General features: G+C 39.9%; 1 protein-coding gene across 11 annotated transcripts in view; it reads left to right on the top strand.

Moving 5' to 3' along the window:
• LOC126995731 (A-kinase anchor protein 13-like) overlaps nucleotides 1-12,816 on the top strand; it is a 198,806-nt gene that overhangs the window by 171,979 nt on the left and 14,011 nt on the right. For all 11 annotated transcript variants that reach the window (XM_050855573.1, XM_050855579.1, XM_050855578.1 and 8 more), the window contains 7 exons: nucleotides 6,181-6,236; nucleotides 6,567-6,655; nucleotides 7,244-7,348; nucleotides 8,634-8,876; nucleotides 9,692-9,916; nucleotides 11,536-11,690; nucleotides 12,031-12,163. In XM_050855573.1, the coding sequence (XP_050711530.1) occupies nucleotides 6,181-6,236; nucleotides 6,567-6,655; nucleotides 7,244-7,348; nucleotides 8,634-8,876; nucleotides 9,692-9,916; nucleotides 11,536-11,690; nucleotides 12,031-12,163 (1,006 nt within the window). The remainder of the gene's footprint in view (nucleotides 1-6,180; nucleotides 6,237-6,566; nucleotides 6,656-7,243; nucleotides 7,349-8,633; nucleotides 8,877-9,691; nucleotides 9,917-11,535; nucleotides 11,691-12,030; nucleotides 12,164-12,816) is intronic.

Below are 12,816 nucleotides of genomic sequence, written 5' to 3'. Positions count from 1 at the left end.
GAAAATAACATTTAATATTTTTACAACTTATTACAGATCCTTCATTGCCTCCTCCTATATCACACTTTATTTAAAATCTGAAAGTACAATCATATTCAGGAGGATTTTATGTTTGAGTGCAAACATTTTATTCTTAATTTGATTCCATAATTACTGCAAATATTGATAATAAGAAAAGTGGTGTAAACATATGTTGTCCATTTACCATAATTACTCTTTTTTTACCCTCTCAAGTTTTGAATATCTGGAGTCTTGTAATTCCTGTTGAGAGGGTCTTCTGTTGAAAGAAGTTGAATAATGAAAAGTGGAGTCATCAGCGTATGAGTGGATAGGACAGTTTGTTATGGAAAGAAGATCATTGATAAATAACAGGAAGAGAATGGGTGATAGGACAGAGCCCTGTGGAACACCACTGTTGATAGGTTTAGGGGAAGAACAGTGACCGTCTACCACAGCAGAGATAGAACGGCCGGAAAGGAAACTGGAGATAATGGAACAGAGAGAAGGATAGAATCTGAAAGAGGGCAGTTTAGAAAGCAAAGAGTTGTGCCAGACTCTATAGAAAGCTTTTGATATGTCTAGTGCAACTCAGAAAGTTTCACCAAAACCGCTAAGAGAGGATGACCAAGAATCAGTTAAGAGAGCAAGAAGATCGCCAGTAGAACGCCCCTTGCGGAACCCATACTGGCGATCAGATAGAAGGTCAGAAGTGGAAAGGTGCTTTTGAATCTTCCGGTTAAGGATTGATTAAAAAGCTTTAGATAGACAGGAAAGTAAAGCTATAGGGCGGTAATTTGAGGGATTGGAACAGTCACCCTTCTAGGGCACAGGCTGTTTGAAGGCGTACTTCCAGCAGGAAGGAAAGGTAGATGTTGACAGGCAGAGGCGAAACAGTTTGACCAGGCAGGGTGTCAGCACGGGAGCACAGTTTTTAAGGACAATAGGGGGCACTCCATCAGGTCCATAAGCCTCCTGAGAGTTGAGGCCAGAGAAGGCATAGAAAACATCATTCTTAAGAATCTTAATAACAGGCATAAAGGAGTCAGAGGGGGGATGAGTAGGAGGAATGTGCCCAGAATCACCCAGAGTGGAGTTTTTACAGAAAGTTTGAGAGAAGAGTTCAGCCTTAGAGATAGATGAGATGGCAGTGCTGCTGTCAGGGTCAAGGAGAGGAGGGAAAGATGAATAAGTGAAATTGGAGGAGCTATTTTTGGCTAGGTGCCAGAAGTCTCTGGAAGAATTAGAAAAATCTAGGTTATGACACATACTATGGATGAAAGAGTCGAAGAATAGATTTGGCATGATTCTGGGCGGAAATTTAAAGGTCATAGTTAGCAGGAGTTCAAAGGCTCTGGTACCTTTTGTGAGCTGCCTCTCTATCTTTGACAGCACGAGAACAAGCGTGATTAAACCAAGGCTTTTTAGCTTGAGGAATAGAGAAACTACGTGAATGTGTGCCTCCATTCCAGAGAGAGTCACCTCTGTGATGTGCTGGGCACACACAGAGGGGTCTCTCTCCTGGAAGCAATAATCATTCCATGGGAAATCGGAAAAGTACATCCTCAGGTCGTCCCACCGAGCTGAAGCAAAATGCTAGAAGCATCGCCTCTTCGGTGGGTCTAGAGGATGTACATAAGCGATAGGACAGGATACAGAAATAAGGTCGTGATCGGAGGAGCCCAACTGAGAGAACAGTTTGACAGAGTAAGCAGAAGGGTTAGAGGTAAGGAAGAGGTCTAGTATGTTGGGCGTGTCTCCAAGACGGTCAGGAATACGTGTAGGGTGCTGAACCAACTGCTCTAGATCATTGAGGAGAGCAAAGTTGTAGGCTTGTTCACCAGGCTGGTCAGTGAAAGAGGATGAAAGCCAAAGCTGGTGGTGAACATTGAAATCTCTTAGGATGGAGATTTCAGCGAAGGGAGAGTGGGCCAAGATGCGCTCCACTTTAGAGTCAGAGTAGTCAAAGAATTTTACATAGTTAGTAGAGTTAGGTGAGAGATAAACAGCACAGATGTATTTACTAATAGAATGACAATGAAGTCTTAGCCAGATGGTGGAAAATTCTGAAAAGTCAAAGTCGCGGGCACGAGAGCAAGTGATGTCGTTGCGCACATAGGTGCAACATCCGGCTTTGGATTGAAATTTAGGATAGAGATAGTAGGAGGGAACAGAGTAGAGATTGCTGTCAGTAGCTGCTGAGACCTGTGTTTTGGTGAGGAAGAGAAGGTGAGGTAAAGAGGAGGAAAGATGATGCTCCACAGAATGGAAATTGGAACGAAGGCTGTGAATGTTGCAGAAATCGATAAGACAGAGGGCTGAGGAGTTATCAAGACACCTCTCAAGTCGGCAGCCAAAAGGGGAGTCCTCCCTGGGGGAATTTGTGGTCCCCCCCCTCCCCCCGGGGCAGGGACTCCAAGACTCTGCTTAGTTTACCCATTTTGAACTTGTGAAATTTTGGGAAATGGTGTGTATGTTGTGTGAATGTTGTGTAGTGTGGAAAGAGGGAGGATCTGTCTTTAGAGAGCATGCTGAACTACTCTCTGGTGTTGATGAGACAATAGGGAAACGGAAAGTGTGGACATGAGAAGGGTCTATGGGGGGCTTCAGCACCCTCCTCGCTTCCCATATATACCTCACCGGGAGTGGCTTACGCCCGTTTCGGTAGGTGTCTTCCTACCTACTCCACTAAAGATGCCTCGATCATCACCTGACCGCTTATCTCTCGTTGAGTTTTTTCGTGATTTACATACAAGTCAGAAGTTATAAAAACAACAACACTAAGAAATGGACAATCTGTTGATCGGCGTCGTAAAATCTGAAAAATAATTAACGTCATTTTTAAGGTAGTTCAGTAAAAACGTGTAGCTCTTAAATGACACAAGACAAGGGTGTCAGCAGGGGACAGAATTTCTTGGAACTGGTTATCATCTTTACCGTGCCATCCTTTTATTCTCTTATCTGTGGTATGCCAGCCTTATCAAGTATGTCGCTCAGTCTTACAGCAATGTTTCCTCAGTCGCCAAAAGTGTTAGGTCGATGTTCATTCCTTACCACCGCCGTTTTCTTGGACTCAGCAACGACTCTGATTCACTGGTGCCTGCGTGTAGATATTGTCCTCATCCTTGTTCTAGGTTTTAATGCGTTACAGGTAGTGGAGCCGAGACCCCTTTGTTTAGGAGCCAGTGAGTTTCGATCGTTATCAGCTGACACGGTTCTGATAACGAGGGTGCTGGGCAGTGTTCTCCAGTCTTGCCAAGCTCAGTGCAGGCTCTAGTAGCCATGTTGTTTTTTCGCAGCATAGAACAGAAAAACCGAAGTGCTTGTATATAACGTGCAGAAGAGGAAATGTAAAGTGATTCGCTGGAGAACAAAGTAGAAAGGACGAATTCCAAAGGCAGTGGTCGGGTAGTCATGTGAATTGTCAACAAAAACAAATAAAAATCAAAGTGGCTGGATATACTGTGCACAAAATAAAATGCGAAATGTGACTCGTAAGGACAAGACGAAAGAAGTAGGTCTACAAAAACAAAGGTCGGGGCCTCAGTGTATTTTGACATGACAGTCGATTTTTTTTGTGGCGCATCTTTGTGTCTACATGAAGTCAAGGATCAAGTTGAAAATGCTATCAATGTGCCTTTGACCAGTAGGCTACGTGTAGTCGCTACTTTAAACACTTCCTGAACACGTCAACATCATGGCTCACCGCAAGATCGGCAGTTTACGATCGAAATTTGGTATATCCCGAAGTATGAACGATCTGACGCACATCTTTTCGGACAAGAGCAGTAAAAGTGACACAGAAGGAACTGCAGAAGAGAATGGTTCGAGTAATAAGTATGAAAAACGGTCGTTACGTCAGAAGCGTCACAGCGGCAGGTTTGGAAAGCAACGGGAAAAGGATAAGAGTGTCTCGTCCACTCCTAGTGATAAAAGTAGGGAGGTGGATGATGTCACCCTCTTTGAACTCCAGGACTGGCATGGAGTCAGCATCAGTCTTCATGACGGAGACAAGGATGAGCACTGTGGGAATAAAGGGAAGCCAAAATCTAAGGAGGATAAAAAGGTTGAAAAGAAAGTAGACAAAAATAAACGAACTATATCAAAATCCGAGGGGACCGCCTTAGCCCGAAAACTGTCTGATCAAGTTGACTCCACGGTAGACAGAAGAATCTCGACGCTCTCTTGGCCGCCTAGTGACCTCGTTATCAGAGACACCGACTCGTCCAGCATCCGAGAAGAGAGAGAAAAGTGAGTGCTGCCTATAGTCAGAAACAACTATTAAAGCAAACACTTTTTTTCGCTAAAAATAACACTGACACGTTATGCTTATTAAATTTCACACACGAAAAATCAGATTAAAAACAAATAGGAGGGTAATAATAATATGAGGTTAATACTGACATTATGTTGCATTTTATTTCTCAATGCAGTGCCGCAGCTAATGGCTTCCGAAAAACTAGAAACTTCAAAATATTGATGTAGAAAGCTTCATTTATGAGCGCAATCTGGCACATCGTATTTTGGCAGCGAGGGGGTTAGGTCAGGATAAATATTAGATTTAGGTTAGATAAGTTAGATTTAGTTTTGTTAAATTAATTAGTTTAATTATTTACGTGTGGCACGCTTCGCGCTGCGATGAATTGTGCACGCTACCTGTACACTGCCACTCGCCACTGATGAAATCCTAAAGATCATTAGCATAGGTTAGCGTGCCTGGCTACGACCCCTGTCGTGTTCCTGGCTGCCCTCTCTTCCTGACTGTCCCCCCTTTGTTTACAAATAAAAGGCGGATCACTATGAACACGGATCCGTGTATGTAGCTGGTCGCGTGTAGGCCTACATGGCTGTCCCCCCAGTGTTCCAGCACGGGAGGGCATACTGTTTTATTCTTTCATGGGAAAAACATTCATGAATCCAGCACAAAGCTAGAGGGCATCATAGGTTCATGAGGTGAGGGGGGTCGAGCGAAGTGAGCAAAGCCATGCTGTTGGGGGATGCGTGAGAACATCTCTGTTTATCAACGTCTGTTTACATTGGCTTCTGAGCATGCGCAGTTCGCGGGAGGATGGCCAGGAACACGACACCGGTGTGGCGTTGTCTCATCTCCCTGATTTGGTTTGTCCGGGCTTTGTTTACATACACAGGATAGATGAATTTCAACATGGTACCGTGTCTGTCGATTTGTCGGGATCTGTCCCACCCAAGTTTATTTATATTTTTATAAAAGTAAATGATGACGTATGTATGTATATGACTAGGATATCAACAATCACTCTTCTTCTTTTGACCTGTTCCGCTTTGCATCGCTTTTTAGGTCCTCCTTTGTACTTCTTTACACTTAGATGCTTCACTTAGTTACTCTGTGATAGTAGGGGATTGGGTTCCATTGTACCGCGATGCGCAGATCAGGATGGGACAAACCAAATCAGGGGGACGAGACAACGCCACACCGGTTCGAATCCCGGCCCGGGCAGTCGGCGTGCAGCTCATCCACCTGTTCATCCTACTTTTCGGATTGGTCGATAAATGGGTACCTGGGGAAACCTGGGAAAGACAAGCTGTGTCAAACCCGGATTCCACAATGGCCCTTGTACCGGAGTAACTGCATGAGACGTGTTACCCATCACAGGCTCAAAGGGCCAGCGGTACAGAGATGAGCACCACGCGCAGCTATAACGTATGCACCCAACTTCAACTTTAAGCCACAGTATTTGTAATTTGCCAAATATGATGGAGTGATAGTTTGCAAGGAACTTATGCAAATCATATATATATATATATATATATATATATATATATATATATATATATATATATATATATATATATATATATATATATATATATATATATATATATGAAACATTCACACATTTGCAATCGGGTGGGAAAAGGGACTATTTTGCGTGATCTGTTTGAAGGAACTCAGGACTTGCATTGATGTTTATAGAAGTGAAAAGAGCTGCTGAATTGTATCATAATCACTTAATGTTTTGACTTTGGTGATGTACTAACTTCCAGGTGCACTGCATCCCTATAATTTTCTGTACATATTAGTTACTCACATAACAGTGGGCCTTTTGAAAGCCCCTTCACATTAATCTAAAATTTTGTGTGAATCAGGGGATAAAATTCTTTGCATGTGGTGTTGTTTAGTGCTTATGTGCAATATATTTTCAGCATTCTGGAGGTCAATTCTGCATCTATGGAATCACTGGATGAAGGAGGTAATGAAGGTATGAAACAACTGGATTCAGTCACATGTTCTTTCCATCATCATCAACCTGTAGCCACAGCAGGACAAAGGCCTCTCCTAAGATTACATTCATCCATAAGCCCCAACAAGTTGCCAATCCAATTGGTGCAGGTCCACTGCTATTTTGATTGAAGGACTTGATGAAAAAAATTTCTTTATACATATATTATTTGTTGAGCTTTTTAGCAAACAAACCTGTTATATTGACAAATAAATAAATCAGTAGAGAAAGTCAAAATAGACATTGTCAAGTGAGTAGTATATCGCCAGTACAAAAATTCCTGTCTACATCATAGGCACTGTCTTTCAGAGCCAAGCATAGATGACATTGATGCCGACCCTGAGCTGAGGCTGCTGGACAAGGAGCCAGAGCTGTGGGTGTACACAGTGGAAAAAGAAGTAAGAAGTTTGCCTTATTGGACAGACAAAATAGTTTGGATTTCTATGTGAAAATGGTTCTTAGCAACCCAGAAACCACTCACATAAGTAGTCATGTATCAGATCATACTAACAGTTAATCAAGAAAGTTTCATGTTTTTGAGAGTTTCAGCCAAGGTTTCAGTGCTTTTCCATTTTAATATTGATGACTTTGAAAATATCCTCCATTCCATCACATGAAGCAAAATATGATGTGTTTATAAAACATCCAAAGCATGCAATAAGAAAAGCTTTAATACTGCTGTGTTATTTCCAACAGACTTTTTTTTTTTTTTTAATCTGCATTCTTTTTGTGTCCATTGATTGCTTTATTGAGAACTAGAGTTTTAAAAAAGGGCAGCAAAAGTTCTGTATATTTCTTAAATAAACTTGCCCTATTAAACTATGCTATTCAGACTTTTGAATAATGAAAAATATTAACAATATGAGTAGCAGACTATTTTTTATAGTAATTTTAATTCCTATCTAAATCTTGATAGGTGTGATCTTATTATCATTGTAGGTATGCCTGCATAAGTGCATTTGATATAAAATGATTTATTTTTTCAGGTTGTGGAGCAGCTTAAAGAAAAGCAAGTGAAAAAACAGGAACACATTTATGAATTAATTATCACAGAGAAACATCACTGCCGTATGCTGAAAGTTATGCAGAAGGTGTGTTTTGAAAAATAGCATTGCAGATATTTAGTTTCACTTTTTCATGCACACTTGTTATTTCTGAACTTTTTATGTGATTGAAATCATGTCATTATTACTTCCAGGTATAGATTTACCAAATATTATTCATATCCTACTGTGTCATCAATTTCAGGTAAATATAACAAAGTATTGCATAAATCAGAGGCAGATTACTGTCTTGCATATTGTGCAAGAAAAGGTGGGGAAACTTGACACTCTATTTGTGTATTTTGATCATATTGCATGTTCAAAATTTCAGATGATTGTAACAGTTATAGGGGGATAAGCTTACTCAGTATACCTGGAAAAGTATTTATGGAAGGGATGATAAAAATATATGATAAGAAAAGTAATGAACAAGGTGGCATTTAGGATAAAAAATTATAGATGAAAAGTACCATGAGAAAGGTAGAAATCAGTTTCCTGCATTCATGGCCTTGGAAAAGGACTAAACAGAGTTAACATGAAGGGTTTATGGGATGCCCACAGGATATAATGATGGTGTGGGAGGGCATTTACTTAGAGGGACCAGCTCTTTTTACAAGAATGTGAGTGCCTCTGCATATGAATGGAGAGCTAAATGAGAGTTTGGTGCTGATGTGAGTTTGAAACAGGCGCGTATGATGTCACCATAGCTGTTTAATGTCTATATGAATGGGTGGATGAGAGAAATATAAGCTAAGGAAGGGGAGTTATGCCATAGACTGAGAGTGAGAGAGAGAGTATGAGGAGAAAATTGAGCGTAAATGTTGACAAGAGGGCAAGAAAGTAGACTATGGATTCTTCAAAGGTATGTAGAATTAGGACAAGTGTAAGATCTGCTTGAAAGAAGAGAGGAGGGAGGAAGTGAGCGAGTTTAATTATTTTGAATAGTGTTTCACAAGCATAGAATTGTCCCTAAATACTTACTTGATCTTCCTGGATAATCTGTTTAACTTTATTCAACATTTAAATGAGTCCCTTCTTACTGCCTCCTTGCCTTGATCTCACTACACACTTTTCTTTGTGGTAAATACTTCAGAGCTAATGCCCGTATACCACAACACTGAAGATACAATGTAATAGTCATAATATCTATTATTTGCACTATCTGCTTGTAGAGCCTGACTTAGTGGTGTATCTGACACCTTGTTCTGGATTACCTTTGAGTTGGCTCAGTGGTGATCCCCTCTGGTAAAAGAGCGTTGCTTTTTATTTATGCATGAGAAACATTTCAAAACATGAAAAGCCATGTCTAATATTTGTTATCTTTCTGTTTCAGGTGTTTGCCGAAGGCATGGCTCGTGAACTAAACATGCAAGAGTCTAGAATTAAAAGAATTTTTCCATGTCTAGATGAACTTATAACATTACATTGTTCATTTCTTTGGAGACTGAGACAAAGACAAAGAGGTACTAAGTACATTGAAACCATTGGTGACCTCTTAGTTGATCAGTTCACGGGTGACAATGCCAGAGGCCTTAAAGACGCGTATGGCCAGTTCTGCTCCCAGCACCAGGATGCTGTAAGTTCACCTTTCATAGCAACACTTAACCAGTTACTTAACAGGCAGTTTTGCCATGCATATAGGAAATTGTCATATGATCTTAATTGCATAACTATTTATCTAAGTTTCTCATTCCATGTTTACCATGAAATTCTTTATTAATTCCTTCATTAACTTTCACCTATTTCTCCTGGGAGAAAGGTTATTGTATTTCTTCTCTATGGTTGTGTATGTATTTGTATAGTTGTGATACACTGGAAGTGAGACATGCTCGTGGGGTCCTGTCACCACATCTCTATCAGTCTATCTTTACTTTTAATATTTTGCATTGGACATCATTCTCCCTATCCAGGTCATTGCACAGTTCAGTACATCTATTCGGGAAGCTGTATTTATTGTGTCCTTGAATTTCTTTTCATGTCCTCTTGTTTCTCCCCATTCCATACAAACATCTGTATCAATTCTATATACCCTCACAAAGGAAAGTATCTACATTCATGGGATCCTCTTGTGTCTCAATCAGTCACATTTAGCTTTAAACTCTTTAAGGTTTCAGATTGGGAAATTTCTTTGTCCAGGGTTATTCACAGCTGAGTGCATTAATATGGAAAACTGTAGTCCTTGATATCTTCCAAGTATCTTGTCTTTCTCAATATCTTTTCATGTCCCCTAGTTGCTTCCCCATCCCTTACTAGGAGAGTTTTGTTGAGTAAACTACTTTATTGTAGTAGTTTTCCTTTTGCAAATTATGAAACTGATTCTTCTGCCTTGCAGAAAATTCATCTACAGGGATGATGATGTGCATGTTTCTAATAGTATTTTTATTTATACAGGTATCTTTCTACAAGGATATGCTAAAAAATGATCGCAGATTTCAAGCTTTTGTAAGACAAAAATCTACCCATCCTCTCATGAAGAAGAAAGGCATCCCAGAGTGTATATTATTTGTGACACACAGAGTCACCAAATATCCTCTGATGCTTGAAGCACTTATGAAGTACAGTAAAGATCAAGAGGAGGAGCTTACTGCACTTAAGAAAGCCTTAGATTTAGTCAAAGTAAGTAACTGCTCAGGTTTTATATTCTGTATAATTAGTTAAATAACACCTTGACCATTTTAGAAGTACTGCACACTTCAATCCAAAAAGACTCATCACCTCCATCTTGAAGTAAATGTAAGGGCAATTCAATAATACCACTAAATATGCATGATTCTAAGGTGATATGGGAGGTCAAATGGTAGAAAGTCATATTTCTTAGGATTTTTCTGTATTTCAAAATGTCCTACATACTTTGGATTACTGAGCTTAAAGGTTAGGTTGGTTGGTGCAAATGCAAATCTTTTAACTGTTTGAGCATGCTCAGTAAACAAAGTCTTTTAGATTATTTTCTGTCAAGCAGTAAGAAGTGGGAAAGATAACTGAAAATACCTGAAGAAGGATGGAAAAATGTTTGCTCCTTTATGGATGTGGAAAGGTCCTATGCCAGGGTTGACAAAAGGGTTTATTGGACGTCTGGAAGATATGGTGTAGAGGGGTATTCACTTGAAGGGATTGGGCCTTATTACAAGGATGCAAGTGTCTCTTTACATATGAACAGGGAGCTGATTGAAAGTTTTGATGTTGCTGTGGCTGTGAGATATGTGATGTCACCATAGCTGTTAATGTTTATGTGGATGGTAGCCAACCTTGTCAGTGCCAGTAGTAGCATTGAAGTCGCCCAGGACAATGAGTGTGTCCCAGGGAGGGCACTGGTCTAATACGGAGTCAAGTCAAAAGTAAATGATGACAAGAGTAAGGTTATGGTATGGTATTGGAAAGGGCAATAAGAGCATATTATTGATTTTGCAAAGCCATACAGAATTAGGGCAGAGAGCATGACAATGTTAGATCTGGTTGAGAGAAGAGAGGATGGAGGAAGTCATTGAGTTTAAAGAATTTTGTGTCATCAGTTCTTTGTGAACATGGGAACATGGAGGGAAAGAGCAGTGAACTGCAGATTGGTAATTGGTGGATTGGAGCTTATTACCTTGGTGGATTAGAGCTAGTTATCAAAGACTGTGAGCATGGGAGTACAGATGGTTATATGAAACAGCAGCATCCTCACAACTGTCAAATGCATCGTGACATGTGGAGTATAGCACTGCAGTCATGTATATGCTCTGTAGAAATGATCTATATAAGGGGTGCATGTGGTGTGTCAGGGTGGGATGAAGAAAGTAATGAGAGGTTTGATATGTGGTTGAATGGGTGAAGCATAGTGCTCTTGAGATGGTTTGGACATGTGATGGGAAGGAATAGGGATGACTGTGAAGAGTATATTTATGAGAGTTGGATTGAGAAAGAGGGTGTTAGGAGGAGATCATTGAAATGGATCAATAATGGATGTGTATTAGAGAGAGGGTTCGTGGGCAAGGGATTGAGTGTACTTCGAGGGAGTGCCAGAACAGGAAATGTTGGAGATTCTTCTGGCATGGCCAGTCCCTTGGAGAAAATCCCTTGAAAGGACAGTGTTGAAATAGATAGGACAGGCAGATAATCAGCTGGGGTGATGAAATCTGGAAATACCAGAGCAGATTGAGAAGACATTAGGGAAAGTTGTCCTGCAATGGACAGTTCTGGTTGATGATGGTAATGTCTATGTGTACAGTCCTTAATAATGCTTCATTTATTTGCAGGAAATCCTTGTGAACATTAATGCTCAAGTTGCAGAAAAGGAAAGAGAGCAGAGATTATTAGAAATATATCATAAAATAGATGCCAAGTCTTCTGCTATATATAAGGATCAAAAGTTCAAGAAATCAGACTTTTTCTCAAGAAGCAGAAAGCTCAAGTAAGTAATAACAAAGTAGCATAGTTGCTTGTACTTTGCCTTATGATGAATCAAATTTTATATGGTTGGATATGTACTTTTTAGGTGTATTATTATTTATATTGAAATAAAGATGCCCGAAGAGCTGACAATATAGCTTTAGGTGAGACCGCAGTTGAAGAAATACTAAGCTGAATAATATATTTGTATACTGCTTTAATCTTTACTTGGCAGTTTCTGTAAAGACGTCAAACATTTTGGTGGTGATGCAACGTTTTTCACAATAACACAACCTAGCCTTGAAATTTGAGACCTGTGTAAATATGGCCATTAATTAAGGGCATATTTATCTCTTCACCAGGTTTGAGGGCTCAGCAATGTTGAGCCAACAGAAAGGAAAACCCATTCAAGTACAAGTTGTGGTTCTCTCAGACTTGGTTTTCTTTCTACTAGAAAACAATGCGAAATATTATTTCTTCTCTCCAGACACAAAGGTAAGTGTGTGTGTGTGTGTGTGTGTGTTAATGGTGAGCATAATCAATTATTTGTAATGAAATACTTAGATTACTCTGAAAAAATATTGTAGTAGATTATTTTTTTCAGTATTCAAATCTTTGGAGTGATTACTACAGAAGATTTCTATTTACATTTAAGTTAAGTTATAAGAAAATGTGGTAAAAATATTGGAGGCTCGTGCAAACCTGGCAACCCTGCTGTGGGGATCTAAGGGGATCTGATGCAATTGGCCGCCACTAGTCACGTGACAAAAGGCATGCATTTCATTGGTCCCGTTTCACGTTTCACTGAGCAGTCACCGGAGGCATTGTGTGTCTGAGAGGAAGGAGGAGGGAAAGTGTTGATGGCCCAGTTGGTGGTAATTATGCATATTTTTTTTACCATAAATTTAATTATGCAATTTTGATCATAGTAACAGGTTTTCAGACATGAGTAGATGCAGCACTACACACTAAGCTGAGATTTTGTTGAAAAATATAAGAAATAACTGTGTGGTGGCACACACAAGCCTCCTATACAATATTCAAATTCTAAACCAAAGAAAGAAGTAGCTAATTAAAAAAGAACGAGACTTAGAAAATTGAGAAACGGAAACACCAAGGGGGCACCCGGGGTACCACGAACTTGTACA

Source organism: Eriocheir sinensis, chromosome 8 (assembly GCF_024679095.1).
Source record: "Eriocheir sinensis breed Jianghai 21 chromosome 8, ASM2467909v1, whole genome shotgun sequence".
Classification (NCBI taxonomy): Eukaryota; Metazoa; Arthropoda; class Malacostraca; order Decapoda; family Varunidae; genus Eriocheir; species Eriocheir sinensis.
The sequence above is the reverse complement of the archived record's forward strand: the minus strand, read 5'-3'. Positions and strand labels throughout refer to the sequence as shown.